Raw genomic sequence first — 27,654 nt, 5'->3', positions numbered from 1 at the left:
TTCATCCAGCCTGGCGTTTCTCATGATGTACTCTGCACAGAAGTTAAATAAGCAGGGTGACAATATACAGCCTTGACATACTCCTTTCCCAGTTTGGAACCAGTCTGTTGTTCCATGTCTGGTTCTAACTGTTGCTTCCTCACCTGCCTACAGATTTCTCAAGATGCAGGTCAGGTGGTCTGGTATTCCCATCTCTCAGAATTTTCCACAGTTTATTGTGATCCACACAGTCAGAGACTTTGGCATAGTCATTATAGCAGAAAAAGATGTTTTTCTTGAACTCTTTTGCTTTTTTGATGATCCAACAGATGTTGGCAATTTGATGTCCGGTTCCTCTGCCTTTTCTAAAACCAGCTTGAACATCTGGAGGTTCATGATTCATGTATTGCTGAAGCCTGGCTTGGAGGATTTTGAGCATTACTTTACTAACGTGTGAGATGAGTGCAATTGTGCAGTAGTTTAAGCATTCTTTGGCATTGCCTTTCTTTGGGATTGGAATGAAAACTGACCTTTTCCAGTCCCGTGGCCACTGCTGAGTTTTCCAAATTTGCTGGCATATCGAGCGCAGCACTTTCACAGCATCATCTTTCAGGATTTGAAATAGCTCAACTGGAATTCCATCACCTCCACTAGCTTTGTTCATAGTGATGCTTTCTAAGGCCCACTTGAGTTCACATTCCAGGATGTCTAGCTCTAGGTGAGTGATCACACCATCGTGGTTATCTGGGTCGTAAAGATCTTTTTTGTACAGTTCTGTGTATTCTTGCCATGTCTTCTTAATATCTTCTGCTTCTGTTAGGTCCATACCATTTCTGTCCTTTATCGAGCCCATCTTTGCATGAAATATTCCCTTGGTATCTCTAATTTTCTTGAAGAGATCTCTAATCTTTCCCATTCTATTGTTTTCCTCTATTTCTTTGCACTGATCACTGAAGAGGGCTTTCTTATCTCTCCCTGCTATTCTTTGGAACTCTGCATTCAAATGGGTATATCTTTCCTTTTCTCCTTTGCTTTTCCCTTCTCTTCTTTTCACAGCTATTTGTAAGGCCTCCTCAGACAGCCATTTTGCTTTTTTGCATTTCTTTCTCTTGGGAATGTCTTGATCCCTGTCTCCTGTACAGTGTCATGAACCTCCATCCATAGTTCTTCAGGCACTCTGTCTATCAGATCTCATCCCTTGAATCTATTTCTTACTTCCACTGTGTAATTGTATGGTATTTGATTTAGGTCATACCTGAATGGTCAAATGAGATGGAAGTACATCAAAGTGCCCTAAATGTTAAGTGACATAGTGAGTTACAGTGGTTTATTACCTCAGGCATCAGTCAGCGTATGACTCTGGGATTAGCCTGCAGAGCAGTCTATCATCTGAAGATAATCTTCGAATTTCACTGTAATCATTTATTTTTATGTTTCCCCAAACAAATGCTACATCAATCAACAGTTTAAGGCATTAAATCAGGAGTGTGCCTGGCTGACTAACAGTGGACCTGCAAGGAGCAAGCAGAGACTGTAAGCAGGCAAGACGGCCACCACCACCGGGACCACGAAGCCTGGGCTACTTCATGGAAATTCCCGGAAGCAGGTGATAATATCCAGCTAATCAAGATTTAAGTACGGAACATCTGTGGCTTTCAAATGTCCTAACCGTGGTGACCTGGGCAAGTTTTATTTATAAGACAGTTTATATATGGCAGCTCAGGCTCATCACCAGCACTCAACATAATTGCTGCCACCTCATGCCAGAGACCTAAAAGGACAGCTATGCTCTTTCATTTGCTAACCAGTATGACATTCCTCATATATAGTTGAACCAGTCACATATGGTGTACTTCAAAGTGTGTTTGTGTTTCATAGCTTTCCAGATTCTAAAGTCTTCCAGGCATATGGATGCTGAGCCAAAAACTGTGCTTCAAATCTCAAAATCTAAAACGAGTTGCACAAAACACACTGAAATACGCTTTATCATGTAAAAATAACCGTCAGGAAAAGCTCCAGTTAACACTCGAAAAACTGCCTGAAAGGAAGTTTGTCAGCAAATTTCTTCAGCTGGGTATGTATGAAAAATGCGCCTGACAGTACTAGCTTTACCAGAAAAAAAAGGAAAGAAATGGAACCACACAAGGTTATGGCATAATCACAGCTGTTCCAACGCAGTCGGAGCTCGTCTGCCAAGCACTGTCTGTGGGAAAGAGAGACAGGAAGGTTGCAAGGTCTCCTTGGTGACATGGGAGGTCACCACCCAGGTTTCTGGAAACTACAAAGACGAGTTAAATCTGTATAACAACAGGCAAAATTTCACAAGGTTTGAACACAGCTATGGCAGAAACTCCATCAGCAAAGTTTCTCCCACCTGCCAAGCACCCAGAGGTCATGTTCCTTCCTGGCTGAAGGCCTGTGGGCAAGCAGTGCCAGAAGGAACACGGCACAGTGGCAGAACTCAGAATCCGAAGTTGCTGAGGCCAGCATCAAGGCCTCTTCACACAGATGCCGGCCAGAGGTGAAGAGCTGTAGATCTGCAAGGCAGCTCACCAGCTAACTGGCTGGAAAACGAATACTCACGAGGAAGGAGTCTGAGCTTGTACAGGGGTCCGTGCACGAAGCACGGGCGCTGTCAGCCCCCCGACCCCCCACACAGCCTGGTGACACAGCCCGCCAGAGACGCTCCTACCCACAGTGACACACACATCTCCTCTCTGTCCATTCTAACCAAGCTGAACAAATGTGTGAAGGGATCAAAAGACTATCAAGTTTTTTTTATTAACCTTCTGAGCTGGTAATACCTTAAGGAACACTGATTTTTCAAACAGTTGGGAAGTAATGTCCACATAAAACGCTCCCACTATAATTTTGGTAGACCATAACATATGTAACTCCTTTAAAACACTGATTTTTAATGAATCATTAAATACTGACATTGTTCAAATCCAAATTCTAATTTAGATCATGAAAAATACTAAGAAATAATAATTTATCAATAACAATGCTGTATAACAACAAAAAAAGTTTTTTAAAAACATCAGTTTCCCTTGCATTTTCAGGCCGTCTTCGGTGACACTCTCATTGCCACACGGGAACCAGGAGTGCGGCACAAGCTCTGCAGGAGCGGGAAGGCTGAGGATGAACAGCGGTGCTGCGCAGAGCACTGTGGTCAGTCAGATGCCAAAGTAGCCAAAGCACTTCAGAACCCACGTGCCTTACCATTACTTTAAATGAAACTTTACGAGAAAAAAGAACAAAACTGGAGGTGTCATGACCTTTGACTTGAGACTTTACTACAAAGCCACAGTCATCAGAACAGCATGGTGCTGGCAAAAAAACACACTCGCAGATCAACCGAACAGAACAGAGCCCAGAAATAACCCCACACACCTACGGCCAATCAACCTACAGCGCAGGAGGCGAGGAGACCAATGGAGGAGAGTCTCTCTGAAGTGGCACTAGGAGCACTGAACGGCCAGACATGAAGAATTAGAGCACGTTCTTAGCCCACGCACAAAAATGACCCTAAAATCGATCAAAGGCCTAAATGTAAGACCTGAAACCACAAAGCTCCCAGAAGAAAATATAGGCACTGGCTCAGATGGTAGAGAATTGGCCTGTAATGCAGGAGATCTGGGTTCGATCCCTGGGTCGGGAAGACCCCCTGGAGAAGGGAATGGCAACCTATTCCAGTATTTTTGCTGGAGAATTCCATGCACAGAGGAGCCTAGTAGGGGCTACTGTACATGAGGTCGCAAAGAGTCAGACACAACTGAATGATGGCTTCCCTGGTGGCTCAAACGGTAAAAAAAAATCTACCTGCAGTGTGGGAGACCCAAGTTCAATCCCTGGGTTGGGAAGATCCCCTGGAGAAGAGAATGTTCAATCCACTCCAGTATTGTGGCCTAGAGAATCCCATGGACAGAGGAGCCTCGTGGGCTACAGTCCATGGGGTCGCAAAGGGTTGGACACGACTGAGTTACTAACATACAAGGGGCTAATATCCATAAACAAAGAACCCATAGAACTCAAATCAAAAACAAAACAAACTCAACCCCCCAAAAATATATATATATTAAAAAATGGGCAGAGGACCTGAATAGATATTTTTTCCAAAGAAGACACGTGGATGGCCAACAGGCAGCAAGGAAAGATGCTGAACATCACTAACCACCTTGCTCACGGCCAATCTGGTGGCTCTTTCCAGTTCCTGAGACACACCTGCAGGCACTATGCCTGCTGTCTCTGCTGCCTGGAATGTTCTTTCCCAGGAGTCCTTCCAGTATTCAGGCCTCAGTTCAGGTGTCAGTCCTCGGGACCAGCCTTCCCTGACGCCACGGGGGAAGACAGCACACTTCACGCCCTCTGCCTCTTTCTTCTTGATGTCTTTTCTTCAGAGAGTTCACGACTATCGAAAACTGTTACAGTCTGTTTAGCTTTCTACTGCTCATCTTTGCTACAGTGTTAGCTGTGTGAAAGCAACGCTCCCTGTCTTCCCATCACTGTCCTGTCACCAAGGCCCCAGTGGTTCTCAACAAGCACTTACTGAATCAAGTGGCTCACATCTCACAAAGCACAAAGTAACAAATGTAGCCGGAAACCTCAAATTCCAGAACATGTTCCCTCCAGGAAACTCTCGCTGGGAACTGATCATCCAGACGTGAGGCTGACTTACTTGGTGGCCTGTCTCATTCGCTGTCGGGGATGCTGGCCACCCCATCTCGGCCTAAGTGGCCCCTGGTGGAGAGCTCTGCTCACGGCCACCCTCCTGGGCAAGGCTGCCCCAACCCTTCCACCCACGAGGGATGCACACGGTCCCCTCACCTTGCTCCGTCACATCCTCCCGCTTTCATTTTCCTCACTTTCACTCTCTCTCTAAAGTTGCCCTTTTAATGTTTACTGCTGCTGCTGCTGCTAAGTCACTTCAGTCGTGTTCGACTCTGTGCGACCCCACAGACGGCAGCCCACCTGGCTCCCCCGTCCCTGGGATTCTCCAGGCAAGAACACTGGAGTGGGGTGCCATTTCCTCCTCCAATGCATGAAAGTGAAAAGTGCAAGTGAAGTCGCTCAGTCGTGTCCGACTCTTAGGACCCCATGGACTGCAGCACCAGGCTCCCCCGTCCATGGGATTCTCCAGGCAAGAACACTGGAGTGGGTTGCCATTTCCTTCTCCAGTGCATGAAAGTGAAAAGTGCAAGTGAAGTCGCTCAGTCGTGTCCGACTCTTAGGACCCCAGGGACTGCAGCCCCCCAGGCTCCTCCGTCCTGGGATTCTCCAGGCACGAGGACTGGAGTGGGTGCCATAGGTGGACTATTTACCGCAAACTAAAGATTTGAGCTTCAGGAAAACTCAGAATCAGCTCAAAACTCATGATCAGCATTCTCAGATCCCTGCAAGCAGAGCAAGAGGACTTCCTGAAAGACAGGCCCCTGGGACAGCTTTGCAGCAGTCACTTCGTGCCACAGCTCATTATAACCCTCTTTTCAACACAGAACAGGGCAAGCTCAGAAGGAGTCCGAGTATTACAAAGATCTTCTTTTCTATCACAGAAGCTCATTGATCCAGGTGTCTAAACACAGGCAAGCATCCAAATGGAACGGTTTGTAGTTTTTAAGTAATCATCTATTCTCCTTAACTCTCATCACTGACATTAATTAAAAACAATTTGCTAAACTATTACAGTCTGCCAAGCTGTAATAAAAACAGCTCGGTATCATGTGGACGGGATGCGGGGTCAGTTTGTTCAACACAGACTGGGGTGTGGATGGCTGCGGACCACCGCGGGCCTGTGCACTGCTCAACAGTGCTGGCCGGAGCTGTGCAGACGGGAAAACCTGATCTCTGCACCAAACCTGCAAAAGCAGCTCAAACTCAGTGCTCCTTTTCATATATGTTTATATACAGTTATGTAAGCTAATGCTTGCGAGGAAATGACTCATTGGAAAAGACCCTGATGCTGGGAAAGACTGAAGGCGGGAGGAGAAGGGGACGACAGAGGATGAGACGGTCGGATGGCATCACCGACTTGATGGACATGGGTTTGGGTGAACTCTGGGAGTTGGTGATGGACAGGGAGGCCTGGTGTCGCAGAGTTGGACGCGACTGAGTGACTGAACTGATGCTAATGCTGTATATTATTTAAAGAAAAAGTATCTTCAACAGTACTATGTCTTTAAATTTAGTAATCTACAACAAATACTTACTTTTTTCTCTTTTTAAAAGATGAAAAGTCTTGGTTAATACACATTTACTGCACCTTCAAAAATCATCAAAAATTACTGCTGGCAGGTCTATACTATCAGACAACTCTCTAAATATTTAGCTTTTGCTACTTTGAATATGTTACGAAGGTGAGATTACCAACAGACAATAAAACTTTCACTATTTACAAGTGAAATTTATTTTACAAAGTATGAAGTAACTCATATCGTACTTTAGAAGCTAGCTCTGAAAAGTCAAATTTTTTATAAAAGAATATGCATATGAATCTGCAATATATACTAAATTTCAAATCAAATCAAATGACTAACATTTTTTAATTGGAAAGTAAGACAGGTATCAAAGTATTATTTTAGGAAAATTAATCTGCTAGAAGTATGACATTGAAATTAGAGAAAAGAAACCTTTTTATTTTTTGGCCATCTAGACCCACAGCACAGAAAGCGCCAAGTCCTAACCACTGGAAAACCAGGAAAGGCCCTAGATAAATAACCCTTAAGGTGGCAAGCCCACACACAGACTCTAGTCCCACAGTTTCCTTTTTTTTTTTCATTAAAACAGATACAAGTTGGTAACTTATAGACTAAAATACATTTTTAAGAAAAATATAAGTATGGCATTTAGTTTTCAGTACCAACGCTGTCACCTTACCACTCTTCCCTATAAAAACAAGTAAACGAGTGACTTTAAATGTGTGTTTATAACCCATTTGTGGGTCAAGCATGAAGTAGGTTCCATCAACCACAGTCGTCATTTTTTGCAAACAGAACAGGAAAAAAGTCAGGTCACAAGGGTAACTGTCACGTGTGTGCAGCAGCTAGAGCAGCTGCGGGTCCTGCAGCACAACGCATCCATGTCAGCCTCGGTCAAGAGGATTCCAGAACTCCAGCCCAGACGGCGGCGAAGGCCTCTCTCCACTCCAGACTTCACTGCTACGCTTAAAGCTGTCCGCGGAGTTAACTGGGATGCAGGTAAACTGGGCACAAGGGGGCTGGTCGGCTCGTTCTTCACACAGTGTTTCACTGCGTTTCTTTTAACAGCAGGCAGAGGTCTGTTGAATGAGTTGTGCTAATTTAAACACCTGGGACTTACTGAGGGGACACTGAGGCAGGGCACAGACCCTGGAAGATGGGCCAACTCAGGACAGACAGACGCGCAGCGCCTCCAGGCCTGGCAGGGCGCTCGCGAGCTCAGCCTCCACCTCCATCCCCGTGCTGCCTGCACAAGGCAAGCAGCCTCTGCCAGCAGGCGGCCAAACCCCCAGGTAAACCAGCAGCGGCAGGGCACGGAGCACAGACGTGGCCTCTAGGGATAAGCGCTCCACCGTCCCAATCAATCGGAAACATCTGATTTCTATGGCCAGAAGTCAACATTTCACTTTGTAAGCACTATGTACTGGGCATAATACTTGGTTCAATATGATAAATATACACAATACATGTGCATATTAAAACATTAAATTGTACTGCTTAAATATATGCAGTTTTTATCAGTAAAACTGGGGGAAAATGAGATATATAAAATATGTTTTCAACAGCTAAAGGAGACGGCATTAAGAGCAAGTCTTTTAAAATAATGAACATTACACTGAGCACTGCACTAAACATGACATTTTTCACTTCACATAATGTATTCTTGAAAACGTAGGTTATTAAAAGTCGTTCTTTTCTAAATCAGTGTTGTGAAAATGAATCCTGGTATAAAACACTTTTAAAATTTAAAAATTATTTTGCAAAGTCAAACACTCTGTTTTTAAAAAATCTGTATCTTTTTAAATCAGTTGTCACTAAATGAGACGTCCCTATGCAAGAAGAGTACCTGCTGAGATCTGAATGTTTCAGTTCAGTTCAGTCGCTCAGTTGTGTCCAACTCTTTGCGACCCCATGAACCACAGCACACCAGGCCTCCCTGTCCATCACCAACTCCTGGAGTCCACCCAAACCCATGTCCATTGAGTCAGTGATGCCATACAACCAGCTCTTCCTCTATTGTTCCCTTCTTATTCTGCCCTCAATCTTTCTCAGCATCAGGGTCTTTTCCAATGAGTCAGCTCTTTACATCAGGTGGCCAAAGTATTGGAGTTTCAGCTTCAAAATCAGTCCTACCAATGAACACCCAGGACTGATCTCCTTTAGGATGGACTGGCTGGATCTCCTTGCAGTCCAAGGGACTCTCAAGAGTCTTCTCCAACACCACAGTCCAAACGCATCAATTCTTCGGCGCTCAGCTTTCTTCACAGTCCAACTCTCACATCCATACATGACCACTGGAAAAACCATAGCCCTAGACAGACATTTGTTAACAAAGTAATGTCTTTGCTTTTTAATACGCTGTCTAGGTTGGTCATAACTTTCCTTCCAAGGAGTAAGCATCTTTTAATTTCATGGCTGAATGTTTGTGTCCTCCTCTACACATGGACATCACCAGATGGTCAACACCGAAATCAGATTGATTATATTCTATGCAGCCAAAGATGGAGAAGCTCTATACAGTCAACAAAAACAAGACCGGGAGCTGACTGTGGCTCAGATCATGAACTCCTTATTGCCAAATTCAGACTGAAATTGAAGAAAGTAGGGAAAACCACTAGACCATTCAGGTATGACCTAAATCAAATCCCTTATGATTATACAGTGGAAGTGAGAAATAGATTTAAGGGCCTAGATCTGATAGATAGAGTGCCTGATGAACCATGGACTGAGGTTCGTGACATTGTACAGGAGACAGGGATCAAGACCATCCCCATGGAAAAGAAATGCAAAAAAGCAAAATGGCTGTCTGGGGAGGCCTTACAAATAGCTGTGAAAAGAAGACAAGAGAAAAGCAAAGGAGAAAAGGAAAGATATCAGCATCTGAATGCAGAGTTCCAAAGAATAGCATGAAGAGATAAGAAAGCCTTCCTCAGCGATCAATGCAAAGAAATAGAGGAAAACAACAGAATGGGAAAGACTAGAGATCTCTTCAAGAAAATTAGAGATACCAAGGGAACATTTCATACAAAGATGGGCTAGATAAAGGACAGAAACGGTATGGACCGAACAGAAGCAGAAGATATTAAGAAGACGTGGCAAGAATACACAGAAGAACTGTACAAAAAAGATCTTCACGACCAAGATAATCATGATGGTGTGATCACTGACCTAGAGCCAGACACCCTGGAATGTGAAGTCAAGCAGGCCTTAGAAAGCATCACTACAAACAAAGCTAGTGGAGGTGATGGAATTTCAGTTGAGCTATTTCAAATCCTGAAAGATGATGCTGTGAAAGTGCTGCACTCGATATGCCAGCAAATTTGGAAAACTCAGCAGTGGCCACGGGACTGGAAAAGGTCAGTTTTCATTCCAATCCCAAAGAAAGGCAATGACAAAGAATGTTCATGCTACTGCTACTGCTTCTAAGTCACTTCAGTCGTGTCTGACTCTGTGCAACCCCATAGACGGCAGCCCACCAGGCTCCCCCGTCCCTGGGATTCTCCAGGCAAGAACACTGGAGTGGGTTGCCATTTCCTTCTCCAAAGCACAAAAGTGAAAAGTGAAAGTGAAGTCACTCAGTCATGTCCGACCCTCAGCGACCCCATGGACTGCAGCCTTCCAGGCTCCTCCATCCATGGGATTTTCCAGGCAGGAGTACTGGAATGGGGTGCCACTGCCTTCTCCAAAGAATGCTCATACTACCGCACAATTGCACTCATCTCACACACTAGTAAAGAAATGCTCAAAATTCTCCAAGCTAGGCTTCAGTAATACGTGAACCGTGAACTTCCAGATGTTCAAGCTGGTTTTAGAAAAGGTAGAGGAACCAGAGATCAAATTGCCATCATCTGCTGGATCATCAAAAAAGCAAGAGAGTTCCAGAAAAACATCTATTTCTGCTTTATTGACTATGCCAAAGCCTTTGACTGTGTGGATCACAATAAACTGTGGAAAATTCTGAAAGAGATGGGAATACCAGACCACCTGACCTGCCTCCTGAGAAATCTGTATGCAGGTCAGGAAGCACCAGTTAGAACTGGACATGGAACAACAGACTGGTTCCAAATAGGAAAAGGAGCACGTCAAGGCTGTATATTATCACCCTGCTTATTTAACTTCTATGCAGAGTACATCATGAGAAACGCTGGGCTGGAAGAAGCACAAGCTGGAATCAAGATTGCCGGGAGAAATATCAATAACCTCAGATATGCAGATGACACCACCCTTATGGCAGAAAGTGAAGAGGAACTAAAAAGCCTCTTGATGAAAGTGAAAGTGGAGAGTGAAAAAGTTGGCTTAAATCTCAACATTCAGAAAACTAAGATCATGGCATCTGGTCCCATCACTTCATGGGAAATAGATGGAGAAACAGTGGAAACAGTGTCAGACTTTATTTTGGGGGGCTCCAAAATCACTGCAGATGGTGACTGCAGCCATGAAATTAAAAGACGCTTACTCCTTGGAAGGAAAGTTATGCCCAACCTAGATAGCATATTCAAAAGCAGAGACATTACCTTGCCAACAAAGGTTCGTCTAGTCAAGGCTATGGTTTTTCCTGTGGTCATGTATGGATGGGAGAGTTGGACTGTGAAGAAGGCTGAGCGCTGAAGAATTGATGCTTTTGAACTGTGGTGTTGGAGAAGACTCTTGAGAGTCCCTTGGACTGCAAGGAGATCCAACCAGTCCATTCTGAAGGAGATCAACCCTGGGATTTCTTTGGAAGGACTGATGCTAAAGCTGAAACTCCAGTACTTTGGCCACCTCATGCTAAGAGTTGACTCAGTGGAAAAGACTCTGATGCTGGGACGGATTGGGGGAAGGAGGAGAAGGGGATGACAGAGGATGAGATGGCTGGATGGCATCACCGACTCGATGGGCGTGAGTTTGAGTGAACTCCAGGAGTTCGTGATGGACAAGGAGGCCTGGCATGCTGCAACTCATGGGGTCGAAAAGAGTCAGCCACGACTGAGCAACTGAACTGAACTGAGCTGAAAGCTCAAATGTGGCAACTAGAAAGCACCAGGTGATGGTGTGAGGGGGGGCCCCTGGGAGGGGATAGGTAGGGGCCCCAGGAGGCTCCGTCCCTTCCCCCAGGAGGTCACAGCAGGAGACTGGCAGCCTACAACCCAGAAGCAGCCTCAGCAACACCCGGCCATGACGACTCCCTGGCCTTGGCCCCCTAGCCTCCAAATCAGGGCCGGGGGATAAGCTCTGGTTGTTTATAAGCAGAGCCTGTGGGACTCTGCTGCAGCCCAGAGACCTGGCCCCGTGCAGCCAGCCTCCCCGGCGCTCAGTTTGCCACGTGCTCCTCTCACCACGTTCCTCTTGGCGGCCATACACCCTTCTCATGGAGGGGCACCCTGCTTCATGCTGACAGTTTCTGCCAGGCTCCCCAGAATTGATGCAGAGCAAAATCCACAAGGACGAGAATAGGGGTGGCAGCACAGTGTGTGCAGGAAGAACACGCACCAGGTCAGGGGTCGGGGAGGGTCAGGGCGGCCGCTGCACCGCAAGGAGCTAGTCTCCAGTCTATACCAGCTCACGATGCAGCTCAATCCCGAAGCAACAAGCACCCAGGCAAAAGCGGGCAGACGGCCTACACAGACATTTCTCCAAGGAAGACACACAGATGGCCAAGAGGCAGATGAAAAGATGCTTAACCGCACTAATTATTAGAGAAATGCAAATCAAAACTACAATGAGGTATTACCCCACATGGGTCAGAATGGCCATTATCAAAAAATACACAAACAACAAAGGCTGGAGAGAAGGGAACCCTCCCACCTTGCTGGTGGGAATGTAAACCAGTGCAGCTGCTATGGACGGCACCGTGGAGGCTCCTCCAAAAGCTAAACACAGAACCACCACGTGACCCGGCAGTTCCACTCCCGGGCATAGAAATACCCGGGGAAAAACTTGGCTCGAAAGGATCCATGCACCCCAACATTCACAGGAGCGCTACACACAACCGTTAAGACACAGAAGCAACCTGCAGGTCCTCTGACAGACAAATGGATAATGAAGATGTGGGGCGCACGACGACGGAACGTCAGCCACTGAAGAGAACGACATGATGCCACCGGCCGCCATGTGCATAAACCCGGGGATCATCGTGCCAAGGGGAGTCAGACAGAGAGAGACAAGTATCATCTGACATCACTTGTACGTAGAACCTAAAAAACTGATCCAGATGGACTCACTGACAGAACAGAAACAGACTTAAAGAATGAGTTTACGGTCACCAAGGCGGGAGGGTGCAGGGAGACACACACAGAGTCGCCTCGACTCCACCTCAGCAACGCTCCTCCGGCACGCCCAGAGCCTCCATGCTCGCTCCCCAGCGCAAGCCCGATGCTGCCCTGCCTGGTGCAGAGCCATCACCTCCAGGATGAAGGACACGCAGAGTCATCGTGCTCATCCTCATCCAGTGCTCCGGCCTCAGTGCTCGTCGTCTCTGGACACGTACCCGGGCTGAAGCTGCACTCCAACAGCGCGCTCCCACACACCAGCTGCACCTCTGTGCCTGCCTGGAAGCCCCTTCACAGCTGTCAAGACTCAGCCCAAGAGCAGAAGTGAGTCTGGAGCCCCTACACTCCTGAAACACACGTATTGTAAGCTGCTTGTTTCTCTAACCTCCAGGAGAATGCGAGCCTCTGGAGGACAGAAACTCCTCCCAGTCACAGTATGTAATACAGAGTATGTGGCAGAAGTGCTGTCAATAAACTGAAAAAAATTAACAGATGGCCTGACTTCAGGTTTATTATAAACATAAAGGTTTTGTGAGGTCATCTGGTAAAATGAACACACATTCAACAAGTTATTTCTAGGAGAAAGGAATCTGGAGTTCTAAATAAAATAAACGCTAAGTCAAATGTAAAAAAAATGGTTATATCAAAAGATAATGTGACTTTGAGCCTTGAAATACTAATGGAATCCAAACCAGGTCCATGATTCATGCAACAGAAATACCAAGCACTACACGTGAAGAAAATCCTGTTCAACAAATGCCAGGAGAATTTAGCATAATTTTTCACAGATAAGCTCTGCTCATAGTTTGCAAGACATTATTCTACACGGGTGACTAGAAATAAGTCCTTCCTCAACCACTACTGTAATAAATCTTACATTTATATAATCCTCTTTCTCTAAAGGGCAATTTTTAAACTTCTTACATGGGGAAAGGTTTTTCAAACTTCTACATGGGTAAGTGACTGAGTTCCAGCGACGGTGGCGCCATGGGGACCCCAGAACAGCAGTGGGGGGCCAGTGTGCTGGAGGGGGACAGCAGTGAGGAGGATGGGCGGGCGGGGTTTTTGCTCTTTTGTTTGTTTGACGCAGGCAGGATAAAAACAAGTCCATGCACCACTACTGGCACAGCAAACCCCCAGGAAAACAGCACGAAAACTTCTTCCATGATCCTGTAATGCACAAGAGTTAAAAATCCCAACTAGGGCTCACAGCCTCTGCAACTGGCCAATTATCCAGACTCGTCTCACACGCGTCCCCCGTGCAGGGGCGACGTCACTCGTGACGCACAGCATGCCTGCACAGCCCAAACTGCGTTGGGAACTTCTTCAGCCTGCCGCCCCTCACCGATCCCTTCCCACCCACGGAAACCCCATGAATCACTCAGCCCCGACGCCTTTCCTCACCCGCCGGCAGCAATCACCACACCCGCCTGTATGATCCCAATGCTACGGCTTACACTCCCACGGGGAGCACCCATTTCATGCTAACAAGCATTTTTCCAGTCTTCTTTCTCTCTGGATTCTAAGGTCCACATCATCCAAGTGCAGGCATCCGTGGTCAGGAGAATGTGGATGACAAAACACGATAAAGTAACACTCCTTTACTTGCAGGAATAGCCTTCCTGAGGGTAAACAGATGTTTCCATCATCCCTCTGTTTTAAACACAGCTTCACTGGTCTTACAGCACAACAAGGCAGAGTAATGGACAGTGTGAGTGTGTGTGTGTGAGTCGCTCAGTCGTGTTCGACTGTTTGTGACCCCATGGCTGTAGCCCGCCAGGCTCCTCTGTCCATGGGATTCTCCAGACAAGAGTACTGGAGTGGGTAGCCATGCCCTCCTCCAGGGGACCTTCCTGACCCAGGGAACGAACCCTGGTCTACACTGCAGGTGGATGCTTTATCACCTGAGCCACCAGGGAAGCCCTAATGGATAGTACCAGAGATGCATTATAATTTTTTAGCTTATATTGTGTGAATACCCCAAACATCCATTAAAACAATGCTGACAGTTTACCGAGAGAACATTTCGTGCCTTCCTTAACAAATGATCGATCAGCACACTTTAGTTCCCATTAAGCAAACAGAGTACTAAAGCTCTTTCTGGTACTCATTAAAACAAAGCACTTCAAAATAAAATTTTTCTTTATATGACTGCTTCAAAACAAGATCTGATTAAGTAATAAAGGTTATTTTATAAATCAAACATGAAAATCAATCTCATTATTTCACATCACACATACTATATACATTTACTTTAATAGAGCTTTATGAATATCAACTCTTTTTCCTATATATGCAAACATGACTGGAAAGCTGATTTATAACCAAGAGTTTGATTCATAACCAGTCTACAGTTTACATAGCATGAAACCAAATATTTAAGTGCTCAAATTTGCTTTGGATTACAGCATTATAAATTAGAAAGTCAAGAGTTTTAGCTCATTCAGATTCTAATTCTAGTCTTGCTACTAAATAACAGCGCTACCCTAGCCAAACTGCTTAACCTCTAAATTCTAAGTATTACATATTTGAAATGACTGGAGTAGATCAAATTTCAAATTTCTCAGATCACATTCTTGATCACAGAAGTCACTCTGAACACTTGTTAAAAATACACGTCCCAGGGACTTCCCAGGTGGTTCAGAGGTTAAGACTCCATGCTCCCACTACAGGGACATGAGTTTGATCCCTGCTTGGGGACCCTGCATGCCTCAAGGTGCCTCCACCCCTCTTCTAAGGCCCCATGCTAGCAGCTCTACATGGAGGGCCAGGAAGTCTGTGTTCAAAGTTGCCCTGGACTGTGTTCCCCAGGCTGGTCATGACTGGCAAGTTTTCTACTACACACAGGTCAGCTCTGATCTCTAAGGCTCTTTACAGCTATGAAATTCATAGAATTTAAGATTTTATGACACATATCAAATCCATCAGCCCAATCTGATGATATCAAACGCAGTACACATGCAACTTCATTTTGTTGCAGAGGAAAGTTCAAAAGCTACAAGTCCCATCTGGCTCCACTTGCTACAAGTCCCTCAACTTCCAAGTCCTCCTACGTACTAGTACTTGTGCGGACAGATAACCTGAGAGATGACCTGACTCGGGTTAGGATGTGCTGTGGTTCCAGGGCACACAAGTCGCCGACTGGAGCACTGACATCAGGTCTCGGAGCCTGTGCCTCCCGCCCAGCGACTGTGCACGCACTGCATCTGGGCTCTGCTCACGGATGTGGGCCAGGCACGCGCACGCCACGGTTCAGTCCTTCCGCCAACCTTACAGACTACAACGATGCTCGGAATAATGGCTGATACACATCCTAACTACTGAAAAACACACTTCCTGACAATGCTTTCCACTGACGTAAATATAGAAGAGCGTGTTTACAGGCTGCACTCTCACTGTCTGTCTTTAAGTCCACTCAGATGGAGAGAGATACTCCCCAACCGGTGCTCTCACTTTTGCTTTAAAAAAAAGGCATTTCCTTCAACCCCCACCCAGCCCAAGCTGACCACCTCTGTTCAGCAAGCCCGCCTCACACGCACAGTGGCGTTTCTGCCGCCACCACATATTCCCCAAGAGGCTGTGAGGCGGCACGCAGAAATAAGGCTCCGACCAAGACAGTGTAGAGGTGGGAGGCGTGGTGGGGGCCAGTGTAGCAGTGCAATTAAACATACTAGTTTTCACTACACTTCTCAAAATGCAGGACCAGGAAGGATATTGATTCTTATTACTCTAAAACCAAAAAGAATGGTTTCTTAAGAAACAAAGTTTTTACTAGTACTCTTAAGAAAGTTTCTCACACAGGTCTTAGAAAAATAGTAATAGCAAATATCATCAATCAAAACTTCATAGCAACTGGAAAACCTTAAATCAAGTTGTAAGAAAAACTGAAAGTATACAATGAAAACACAGATCAGTCGGTGCAGCACAGCAAGGGGAAGACGATGTGGTCTAGCACGAGCGTCTGAGGCCCCCAAACAGAAGCCAGACCCAGAGAAGCAGCGGCCTTACCCTTTACATCACGCTCCTGAAACCTCAGCTCCTGGAAAGTGAAAGTGAAGCGAAAGTCACTCAGTCCTGTCCAACTCTTTTTGACCCCATGGACTATACAGTCCATGGCACTCTCCAGGCCAGCATACTGGACTGGGTAGCCTTTCCCTTCTCCAGAGATCGAACCCAGGTCTTCCACATTGCAGGTGGATTCTTTACCAGCTGAGCCACAAGGGAATCCCAAGAATACTGGAGTGGGTAGCCTATCCCTCTCCAGCGGATCTTCCCGACCCAGGAACCAAACTGGGGTCTCCTGCAATGCAGGCGGATTCTTTACCAACTGAGCTATCAGGGAAGCCCTCAATTCCTGGAGTCAGATTTAACAGCAAGATCAATGCAGAGTGAAAGTAACCTGATGGGAATGCAAGAGCAGTCTACCAAACCTGCACCGCCACACACTCAAGCTACACTAGGAAAAGTAATGAAGGAAGCGTGGAGAGTCTGCTCCACTCTTATTAGAGAGGACCTAGAACAGACAACCTCCTCTGAGGAGGAGCAGGTCCTGTGACGTGCACTGCCGGCACCTCAGAGAACTGGCACTGGGCAGACCCTGATGCAGACTCGGCACAGGGACACGCTCGTAACCACCCCCTCGGCCTGAGCAGGAAGCAAAAGCAGTCAGAGTAGGAGTGTCCACCCAGTGCAGTGACTCCAGAGAGCGGCCAGTGAGCTACTGCAGGGCCCCCTGAGCAGAGTTCTGCTCAGCCCTGGGGCCTGCAAGCTGCTCACGGGCGCCATGCAGGTGTGCAAACCTCGGACGGAACCGTGAGGTGAACCTGCAGCCGTCAACAGAAGGCCACAACCTCCCATCTGACAAGAAACATTCTTAGTTTTCCTCAATGATTCTGCAGTTTAATAAATCTATTACTAAATTCATTAACTAAAGTTTTCTCGAGACATTATTCTCCATTTCTTGAAAGTAATAAAAAGAGGTTGTTTTAAAGAAGGAAAACAGGCAGAAAGCAAAGGTAGGTCAATCAGCTCTTCTAGTGCTATACTTGGTAAACTAACTTTCCCTCATCTTTCTTCAGTCTCATAATTTCATATAGTCTTCTGCATATACCTCTCTTCTCTCCTCCAAGGAAGACAACCAGCCTCATATGAGAGCCTGATCTAATCGAACATGCAAATGAGTCACTGTTCCATACCATTCTCGACGCCCAGGATTTTGTAAACGCGAGTTCAAGCAGTACCACAGACTGACGCAGGACACGCAGAACTCCAGCACTTGCGTGTCTCCGGAGCTGCGGGGAGGAAGGGCACGCCTGCTCGACCCAGGCCAGCACACAGCCCTGCACTGCGTGTTCTCCACAAGAATGCGTTCTTGGTTGCTAAATAAACTCAAATACTGAGCACACAGAAATCTACCAAGAGGTCATTCACGCATATAAACGAGCACTCACCACTCCCACCTCTTTCCCAAGAAGACAAGGATGCCCTTTACATCTCTTAAAGTCTCTGGGATGGAAAAAAGTAAGCTTTTAAACTGGGGGAAAAAAAATCACTTTAGTTGGAAATTATGTGATTGTTTCTCCCGAGTATTAGAATGGGACCAAACATTCCAAAATAGTTCATTACACTCTTCCTTCGTCGGATCTCTCTGCTATACGCCTGAAACACAGCACTGTAAATCGACCACACTTCAGTTCTTAAAAAGACAAACCTTCAGTTTGAAAATGAGGTTTATGAGGAAAAAGATAACTGTTAGACTCCAGGCAGAGACAGCAGTGCAACTGTAAAGCCTAGGTCCCTCTGCTGTGTGACACATGTCACGCTCAGAAGCACACACGTCAAACGCCATCGGCGTGGCCGCGAAGACTCACCATCTGGATGGGCTTCTTGTGCAAGTCTCGCTCTGTCACCAGCTTCTCTTGGTCGGTGACATAGAGGCCTTTCTGAGCCAAGGCCTGGATGACGGCGTCATGGCCTAGCAGGGGCTTCGCAGCGTCGCTCCTGAGGATGAGGCTCCCGGCGCGGCAGTACAGCTCGGCCGAGAGCAGCAGGCCGACCACGGGCGGCTTGATGTGCTCCTGGTCATACTGGTCCGTGTAGAACGGCTCTCGGAGCTCCTCTGGCACATTCTCTACAAAGATTAAGGGGGAAACGTTCTTACAAGATTTGTATAAAAGAAACACAGTTTATTTAATAGCATCACTTATGTCGTAAAAGATTTCTGCTAGAAACAACAATAACCCTTTAACTGAACAGATGATTTATTTGACCATGGCAGACAGTCTGGAATGAGAAAGAGAGAGAACCTTCCTTTACTGAAGATACTGTCCGAGTACATCACGAAAGCCACCGCCAAGCATCAAGGAGAAACGCCTCCTGAGCCCAGCAACTCAGGAGAAAGCGCTCCCACATGTGCACTCGGACACGCAGGACGAGGGCAAGATTCCCAAAAGCCTGTGCCAGTGAATCCCCTCCCATCCAAGCAGCCAACCAGGAAAGGCGGCTAACAGCCGTTTCAGGGACCCCAGGCCTCGACACCCGAGAGTGTGCCCACCGTCTGCTGTCCCCTTGCCTCCCACCGCTGGCCTCTCCCGCCCTGCTTGGCCTGTCGGGGGCAGTTAGAGCTGAGGTTCAAGGACAACCACCCTCAAATGTCCCGAACGCCAGAAAACCCTGTTACTACACCACCCCCATGACCACCTCTGTCCGACCCCACTGAAGCCCTCCTGGATGCCTGACCGATCTGCCCCAGGGAGACAGACGGGCAGCTAAGCAACGGGACCAGTCTCTGAGTGTCTCTCTGGAGGCCAGGCCACTCCCCAGGAAGAAGGCCCGGCGAGAACGAGCGTCGACCCCCGCCCCGAGGAAAGGCGGGCATCTGAGCAGCAGGCTCACGTGCAGCCGCAGCCACAGGACACAGGCAGCCACCAGCCAGGCCTCGTCCGCCTTCTCTGGAGAGTCAGGGTTCACTGCCACCCACTGCCGACTTCAGGAGCTTCCTGAAGAGGCAGCTTTAGTGTAAGCTCAGGAATGTCACAGCATGAACAGAAGTCCAAAGAGCGTATTCACAAGTATTAATATACTCCGTAGCAATTTTACCTTAAAGCTTTTGAAAAGCCCAATCATTTAGAAAACTATTTTCATCAAATAACAGTATTATAATTACTGCACATTTATTTTACATACCAGTATGGGTTCTGGGGAATTCAAGGATTTAGAAATAATCTCTACACCCAAGGACATAATAATCTACAAATAGTCTAGACAGATCAAGTTTGTCAATTCCGAAACTGGAGACAACAGTAAGCAACAAACGACCCAGCACAAAATGAGAGAGACCAAGTGTGCTCTTCAAGTTCAAAGCAGTAAGCACCACGGCAGGCTGAGCCACCTGCATCCAGAAAAACAGGAGGGGACGAGCAAGCAGAAACTGCAATCACAGGGTAAAGAGGGTCTCTAAACAGGAGGGGGAAGAGGAAGACAGAAGACCGAACAACTCGGCAGAGAAAGGGTTCCAGTAGGAGGACAGAAATGGTACGGACCTAACAGAAGCAGAGGATATTAAGAAGAGGTGGCAAGAATACACAGAAGAACTGTACAAAGAAGATCTTCATGACCCAGATAATCCTGATGCTATGATCACTCACCTAGAGCTAGACATCCTGGATTGTGAAGTCAAGTAGGCCTTAGAAAGCATCACTATGAACAAAGCTAGTGGAAGTGATGGAATTCCAGTTGAGCTATTTCAAATCCTGAAAGATGATGCTGTGAAAGTGCTGCACTCGATATGCCAGCAAATTTGGAAAACTCAGCAGTGGCCATAGGACTGGAAAAGGTCAGTTTTCATTCCAATCCCAAAGAAAGGCAATGCTAAAGAACTCAACTACCGCACAATTGCATTCATCTCACACGCTAGTAAAGTAATGCTCAAAATTCTCCAAGCCAGGCTTCAACAGTATGTGAACCGTGAACTTCCAGATGTTCAAGCTGGTTTTAGAAAAGGTAGAGGAACCAGAGATCAAATTGCCAACATCCGCTGGATCATCGAAAAAGCAAGAGGAGTTTCAGAAAAAACATCTTTTTCTGCTTTAATGACTACTGCAAAGCCTCTGTGTGGATCATAACAAACTGAGGAGAATTCTGAAAGAGATGGGAATACCAGACCACCTGACCTGCCTCCTGAGAAATCTGTATGCAGGTCAGGAAGCACCAGTTAGAACTGGACATAGAACAACAGACTGGTTCCAAATAGGAAAAGGAACACGTCAAGGCTGTATATTGTCACCCTGCTTATTTAACTTCTATGCAGAGTACATCATGAGAAACGCTGGGCTGGAAGAAGCACAAGCTGGAATCAAGATTGCTGGAAGAAATATCAATAACCTCAGATATGCAGATGACATCACCCTTATGGCAGAAAGTGAAGAGGAACTAAAAAGCCTCTTGATGAAAGTGAAAGAGGAGAGTGAAAAAGTTGGCTTAAAACTCAACATTCAGAAAACTAAGATCGTGGCATCCAGTCCCATCATTTCATGGCAAATAGATGGAGAAACAGTGGAAACAGTGACAGACTTTATTTTTTGGGGCTCCAAAATCAGTACAGATGGTGATTGCAGCCATGAAATTAAAAGATGCTTGCTCCTTAGAAGAAAAGTTATGATCAATCTAGCTGCTGCTGCTGCTAAGTCACTTCAGTCGTGTCCAACCCTGTGAGACCCCATAGACGGCAGCCCACCAGGCTCCCCCATCCCTGGGATTCTCCAGGCAAGAACACTGGAGTGGGTTGCTATTTCCTTCTCCAATGCATATTAAAAAGCACAGACATTACTTTGCCAACACAGGTCCGTCTAGTCAAAGCTATGGTTTTTCCAGTAGTCATATATGGATGTGAGAGTTGGACTATAAAGAAAGCTGAGTGCCAAAGAATTGATGCTTTTGAACTGTGGTGTTGGAGAAGACTCTTGAGAGTCCCTTGGACTGCAAGGAGATCCAACCAGTCCATCCTGAAGGAAATTAGCCTTGAATATTCATTGGAAGGACTGATGCTGAAGCTGAAACTCCAATATTTTGGCCACCTGATGTGAAGAGCTGACTCAATGGAAAAGACCCTGATGCTGGGAAAAACTGAAGGCGGGAAGAGGAGGGGACGAGAGAGGATGAGATGGCTGGATGGCATCATTGACTCAATGAACATGAGTTTGGGTAAACTCCGGGAGTTGGTGATGGACAGGGAGGCCTGGTGTGCTGCAGTCTATGCGGTCGCAAAGAGTCAGACACAACTGAGCTACTGAACTGAACAAGGAACTGCAAACAGTTTTATAGAGGAAAGTGACCCATTATGACTGATATCTGGGGACAGTTAATCTAGTATTCAATACTGATGGTGACAAAAATCAGAGACAGAAGTCTGCAGACACTAGGAAATGACACGGGAAGGAGGCAGGGCAGCAACGCCAACAGGAAGGGAAGGACAGGGACAAAGCCTGAGGGCCCAGGCACAGAGCAGAGAGAAGGGGCCAGACGGCACCCAGAGGTGATCAAGGCAAGAGGCACATCACTAACAGAGGAAGGGAAACCAGAGGTAGCATCTGCTCCAGAAGCAGGACCGTGACCTTAGCTCCAGACACGCTGAGTTTGGAACAACAGCAAAAATACCCAAGTGGAAATATGGGAAAGGCAACTGGGGATACTGGACTGTGGAAAGAGGTCAAGAGTAGCTGGACCAATTTGGGATTTTGGAGACATCTAAAAATATCATCCTCATTTAATAATTGAAAACTCTTCCCTTCCTTCAGAGCCGCATTAACCAGCTGTGAGCCAGCCTTAAACCTGACAGACTCTGCAGGGTGATGGTAAGCTCTGTCATAAACTACAGGATGCAGGGTCAGTGTTCATTTAAACTCCTGTATCCCAGGAACTAAACGGAAGCTACTAGTAGAACAAATTTAAAAGTGAAATCATTTAAGATTATTATAAAATGTATACATGATAGATTGTTTTTCTACAACAATGAAAACTGACCATTACAGGTGACTTGCTACCTAAACACCAGTTGTGCAAACTGACTGCTTGCCATCAGTTTACAAACTTCACCACACTGTACATCCAATTACATTTACATACTGCATTCACATCCTTCCCCACCCATGAGCTTTATTACAACTTGGTGAAACTGTCAAACCAGACAATATACAGATAAATATTAGGACTGTGTTAACAACAACAGAATTGGAAAGATTAGAGATCTCTTCAAGAAAATTAGAGATACCAAGGGAACATTTCATGCAAAAATGGGCTCGATAAAGGACAGAAATGGTAGGGACCTAACAGAAGCAAAAGATATTAAGAAGAGGTGGCAAGAATACACAGAAGAACTGTACAAAAAAGATCTTCACGACCAAGATATTCACGATGATGTGATCACTCAACTAGAGCCAGACATCCTGGAATGTGAAGTCAAGTAGGCCTTAGAAAGCATCACTATGAACAAAGCTAGTGGAGGTGATGGAATTCCAGTTGAGCTATTTCAAATCCTGAAAGATGATGCTGTGAAAGTGCTGCACTCAATATGCCAGCAAATTTGGAAAACTCAGCAGTGGCCACGGGACTGGAAAAGGTCAGTTTTCATTCCAATCCCAAAGAAAGGCAATGCTAAAGAATGCTCAAACTACCGCACAATTGCACTCATCTCACACGCTAGTAAAGTAATGCTCAAAATTCTCCAAGCCAGGCTTCAACAGTACGTGAACCGTGAACTTCCTGATGTTCAAGCTGGTTTTAGAAAAGGCAGAGGAACCAGAGATCAAATTGCCAACATCCACTGGATCATCAAAAAAGCAAGAGAGTTCCAGAAAAACATCTATTTCTGCTTTATTGACTATGCCAAAGCCTTTGACTGTGTGGATCACAATAAACTGTGGAAAATTCTGAAAGAGATGGGAATACCAGACCACCTGACCTGCCTCCTGAGAAATCTGTATGCAGGTCAGGAAGCACCAGTTAGAACTGGACATGGAACAACAGACTGGTTCCAAATAGGAAAAGGAGCACGTCAAGGCTGTATATTGTCACCCTGCTTATTTAACTTCTATGCAGAGTACATCATGAGAAACGCTGGGCTGGAAGAAGCACAAGCTGGAATCAAGATTGCCGGGAGAAATATCAATAACCTCAGATATGCAGATGACACCACCCTTATGGCAGAAAGTGAAGAGGAACTAAAAAGCCTCTTGATGAAAGTGAAAGAGGAGAGTGAAAAAGTTGGCTTAAATCTCAACATTCAGGAAACTAAGATCATGGCATCTGGTCCCATGACTTCATGGGAAACAGATGGGGAAACAGTGGAAACAGTGTCAGACTTTATTTTGGGGGGCTCCAAAATCACTGCAGATGGTGACTGCAGCCATGAAATTAAAAGACGCTTACTCCTTGGAAGGAAAGTTATGACCAACCTAGATAGCATATTCAAAAGCAGAGACATTACTTTGCCAACAAAGGTCCATGTGGTCAAGGCTATGGTTTTTCCGGTGGTCATGTATGGATGTGAGAGTTGGACTGTGAAGAAAGCTGAGCACCGAAGAATTGATGCTTTTGAACTGTGGTTTTCTTGGACTGCAAGGAGATCCAACCAGTCCATTCTGAAGGAGATCAGTCCTGGGTGTTCTTTGGAAGGAATGATGCTAAAGCTGAAACTCTAGTACTTTGGCCACCTCATGCGAAGAGTTGACTTGCTGGGAGGGAATGGAGGCAGGAGGAGAAGGGGATGACAGACGATGAGATGGCTGGATGGCATCACTGACTGGATGGAAGTGAGTTTGAGTGAACTCCAGGAGTTCGTGATGGACAAGGAGGCCTGGCGTGCTGCAACTCATGGGGTCGAAAAGAGTCGGACACAACTGAGTGACTGAACTGTACTGAACTGAATACTCAATAAGGGCTTTTATATGCAAGCCCTGTCATAAACATGCATTCTGTCTTTCAATACGAACAATCCTCGTCCCTATTTTACACATAAGTAACTCAAGAAAGGCACTGTGCCACAGGCACACAGCTGATAAATGCAGAGTCTTAACTCTAAACTATGTAGCTACACAGATTCAAAAATAACGACGTCTGCCAGGATCACCAAACTGGAAGGTAGAAGAGGACAGCTTAGGGGTTATTTTCATTGTGCTATGATGTACCCACAAATCTAAGTTATGAAAGTGCAAGTTTCAAAAAATTTCAATGCAAGGAAAAGGGAAAGGAGCAATAGCAAGTCTCAGAATGTTAAGAACATGACAAAACCGATCATTCCATCCCTAAAGAATGTAGAACTGCATGCCGAGTACTGTAAAGTAGGTCACTTTTAAGAGCAAGACTTCAAGAACTGCATATGCTGAAAAGACAACGTCGAAAATGTCTATCATTTTGCAAACAGTACAAAACTGTCGTTCCTTAAAACAACAGTTTGGAGTTGTATCACATTTTAAAACAAATGAACTGAAACTGCGTATTAGAAAATAAATAGGCAAAATCAAAGATAAGAAGTTTCACCCTCCCCCTCATCTCCAGAGTCCAAGAAGATAAGAAATTAATACTTGAGAAAACTGAAACTCCACTCCCAGAATTGCAAAGGGGAAGAGACAAGTTTTTCTTGAGTACCAGGACTTAAGCGAAAACCTACCACGCTCATGTTACTATAAATCAATTCTGGCTAGAGCAAGGCTTTGAAACTCACCACCACCTGAGAGGCCTGGGCACCGGCAGAGAGCACAGCAAGGGTCTTGCTCAGGGCCCTTCCCCACAGAGCTGAGTCAGCACTAGTAACGGCTGCACCCACACACCAGCAAGCGACTCAGATCTCCTTAAACAGTGGCTGCTTGGGTGGTATGCTGCTGCTGCTGCTGCTGAGTCGCTTCAGTCGTGTCCGACTCTGTGCGACTCTCAGCCCACCAGGCCCCGCCATCCCTGGGATTCTCCAGGCAAGAGGACTGGAGTAGGGTGCCATTGCCTTCTCCCTAGGGGAGTGCATTTCAGAAATGTCACTACTTAGCCAGGGGAATGCTGCCTTAATTTCCAAATCTAAAAACTGTGTCTAAGACAATTACTAAGACAGAATTTGTGAGTATCAAAAACTCCAAGTGAAAGTAAACCCTAGACCCTGAACTCTAAATTAACCAAAAGACAAAAAAATGATCAGTAATATTAAAAAAAAAAAATTCCTAGTATCAGTAATCAAAGATTAAGTTACAAAGAGTCCGCCTATCAAAATGACGAATCGTTGCTAAACCCACTGTTGCCAAGGAGGGACTCACCCAGGCCCAGGTCTCTTATTCCCACAACTCACACCGCAGCAGCTCAGTGCCCGATGCACCTGGAGCATGCAATGGACGTCTGATGGTTCAAAACGTTACTTTGTAAAATTTTAGTCATTGGCCTTGTTCTAAAGATATGCGCAGATTTCAAATTTCCCCTCAAGCCCCAGATTCTGCACTAGCAATCCCAATTTACTCCTTGCATCTGCTTTGAAAGCCCTGAGAATTCCCTCTAGGCCACATGACTTCTGCAGCGGCATTCCCTCTTAAAACCTGAGTCGTTTTCAGTTATCCTAATTCACCAGCAGCAGGAGGCAGAATGGCAGAGTGGGGAAGGCTGGCGCTCTGGAGCCCTATCTTACTTGACGGGGGCCCCTGAGTGCGGTCATCCCTTCCCCGAGTTGAGGCCGCCTCCCGCTGCCCACATGTGTCAGGTGTCTGCCTCCCCGGCTCTGGACCTCAACCTCTGCCCCTCCGGGCCGGCTGGCGGGCCACAGACACTGAGTCTTTGGGCTTCACGCCACCCAGTTGGCCCTCATCCTCCCACGGGAGCTGTGAGCCGTCATCCCCAGACCCCCCTTCCCATCGGTCAATCGGTCAACCTGTTCTCATGACTGCTGTCCCATGATATCCGGGTCTGCTATTCCCTCCACACCGCAGCCTCTAGGAGAGCAGGCCCTTCCCCATCCTTGGCATCAGCACCCAGAAGGGTGCTTGGAGCACAGCACGGGCAGGGGGCTCCCCGTCTCTCCACGCAGCACCCTAGGTGTGAAGTCCCCACCCACCCCTCCCACTGCCCTGAGAGACACAAGGGCCTCTTCCAAGCTGCAGATCCTCACCAGCCTCCAGGACGCAGGGAACCTCAACCCCAAGACCAGAGCCAGGTTCCTGGGCAACAGGGGAAGTAACGCACATGGCGAGGGGAATGTGAGGGCAAGCTCCGTGGAGCTGGCCTCAGATGGGAAGTGTCAGCATGAGCACACGCATGACACGCACCTGTGACGGCGACAGAGCGCCCGAGCCTCAGGTCACGTCTGCCGAACCCCAGAAGCAGCAAGAGTGCGCCTTCATCCTGGTCTCTAAGACCCTCCCACGAAAGCAACCAGGACTCCTCAAGAAATGGCTGCTTCCTCCCGAGCTGGAACAGCAAAGTACACGCTCAGCTAAGAATGCATGCGCGCGCATGCCAAGAAGTATCAGAGCCAACAAATGAGGGGACTGTGTCAGCTCGCAGGACTCCGCTGGAAGGAGATTCCAATCAGCCAAACCTAAGACAATCTGAACATCAAATAAATAATGACAACAGACGACTATAACCCACTTGAATAAACAAGAATGTCCATCCTGTTGTAAGCAAATAAATGAGTAAGTGTGTGAAAGAAAAAGAAGGGAAAACTCTTCCTTGTAGCAGAATACCAACTAAAAATGGGATACAGTAAATAGGGTAATAACTGACTCAAGCAAGAATCACTGTGGTTGCTAAGTCAGTGGGCCAAAGTTTGATGAACAGGATGTTTCAAATTATCTCCCTGCAAATTGCTTCTTAATTAAAAATGGAAAACAATAATTTCACAGTGGAGAAAAGTAGCAGATACCACCTGAAGCAAGAGATCAAAGTCTGGAGTTGCCTGGTGGCACAGTGGATAAGAACCTACTTGCCAATGCAGGGGACACGGGTTCGATCCCTGGTCTGGGAAGATTCCACACGCTGAGGAGGAATCACTAAGCCCTGCACCACAACTCCTGAAGCCTGCACGCTCCAGGGCCCTCGAGACACAACCACTGAGCCCACGTACTACAGCTACTGAAGCTCGTGCAGCGAGAGCCCGTGCTCCACAACGAGAGAAGCACCGTGACTAGAGTGCCCACATGCAGCAACAAAGACCCAGCGTGATCAAAAAGAAACAATTTTTTTAAAAGAAAGAGATTAAAGTCCAC

At 46.5% G+C, this 27,654-nt stretch overlaps 1 protein-coding gene across 4 annotated transcripts in view; it reads right to left on the bottom strand.

Moving 5' to 3' along the window:
* The window catches only part of CAMSAP2 (calmodulin regulated spectrin associated protein family member 2), a 97,238-nt gene that overhangs the window by 56,974 nt on the left and 12,610 nt on the right, over positions 1–27,654 (bottom strand). For all 4 annotated transcript variants that reach the window (XM_027565813.1, XM_027565815.1, XM_027565814.1 and 1 more), the window contains exon 2: positions 18,292–18,551. In XM_027565813.1, the coding sequence (XP_027421614.1) occupies positions 18,292–18,551 (260 nt within the window). The remainder of the gene's footprint in view (positions 1–18,291; positions 18,552–27,654) is intronic.

The sequence above is a fragment of the Bos indicus x Bos taurus genome, chromosome 16, assembly GCF_003369695.1.
Source record: "Bos indicus x Bos taurus breed Angus x Brahman F1 hybrid chromosome 16, Bos_hybrid_MaternalHap_v2.0, whole genome shotgun sequence".
Taxonomy (NCBI): domain Eukaryota; kingdom Metazoa; phylum Chordata; class Mammalia; order Artiodactyla; family Bovidae; genus Bos; species Bos indicus x Bos taurus.
Note: the sequence above shows the minus strand (reverse complement) of the source record. Positions and strands in the feature narration are given on the sequence as shown.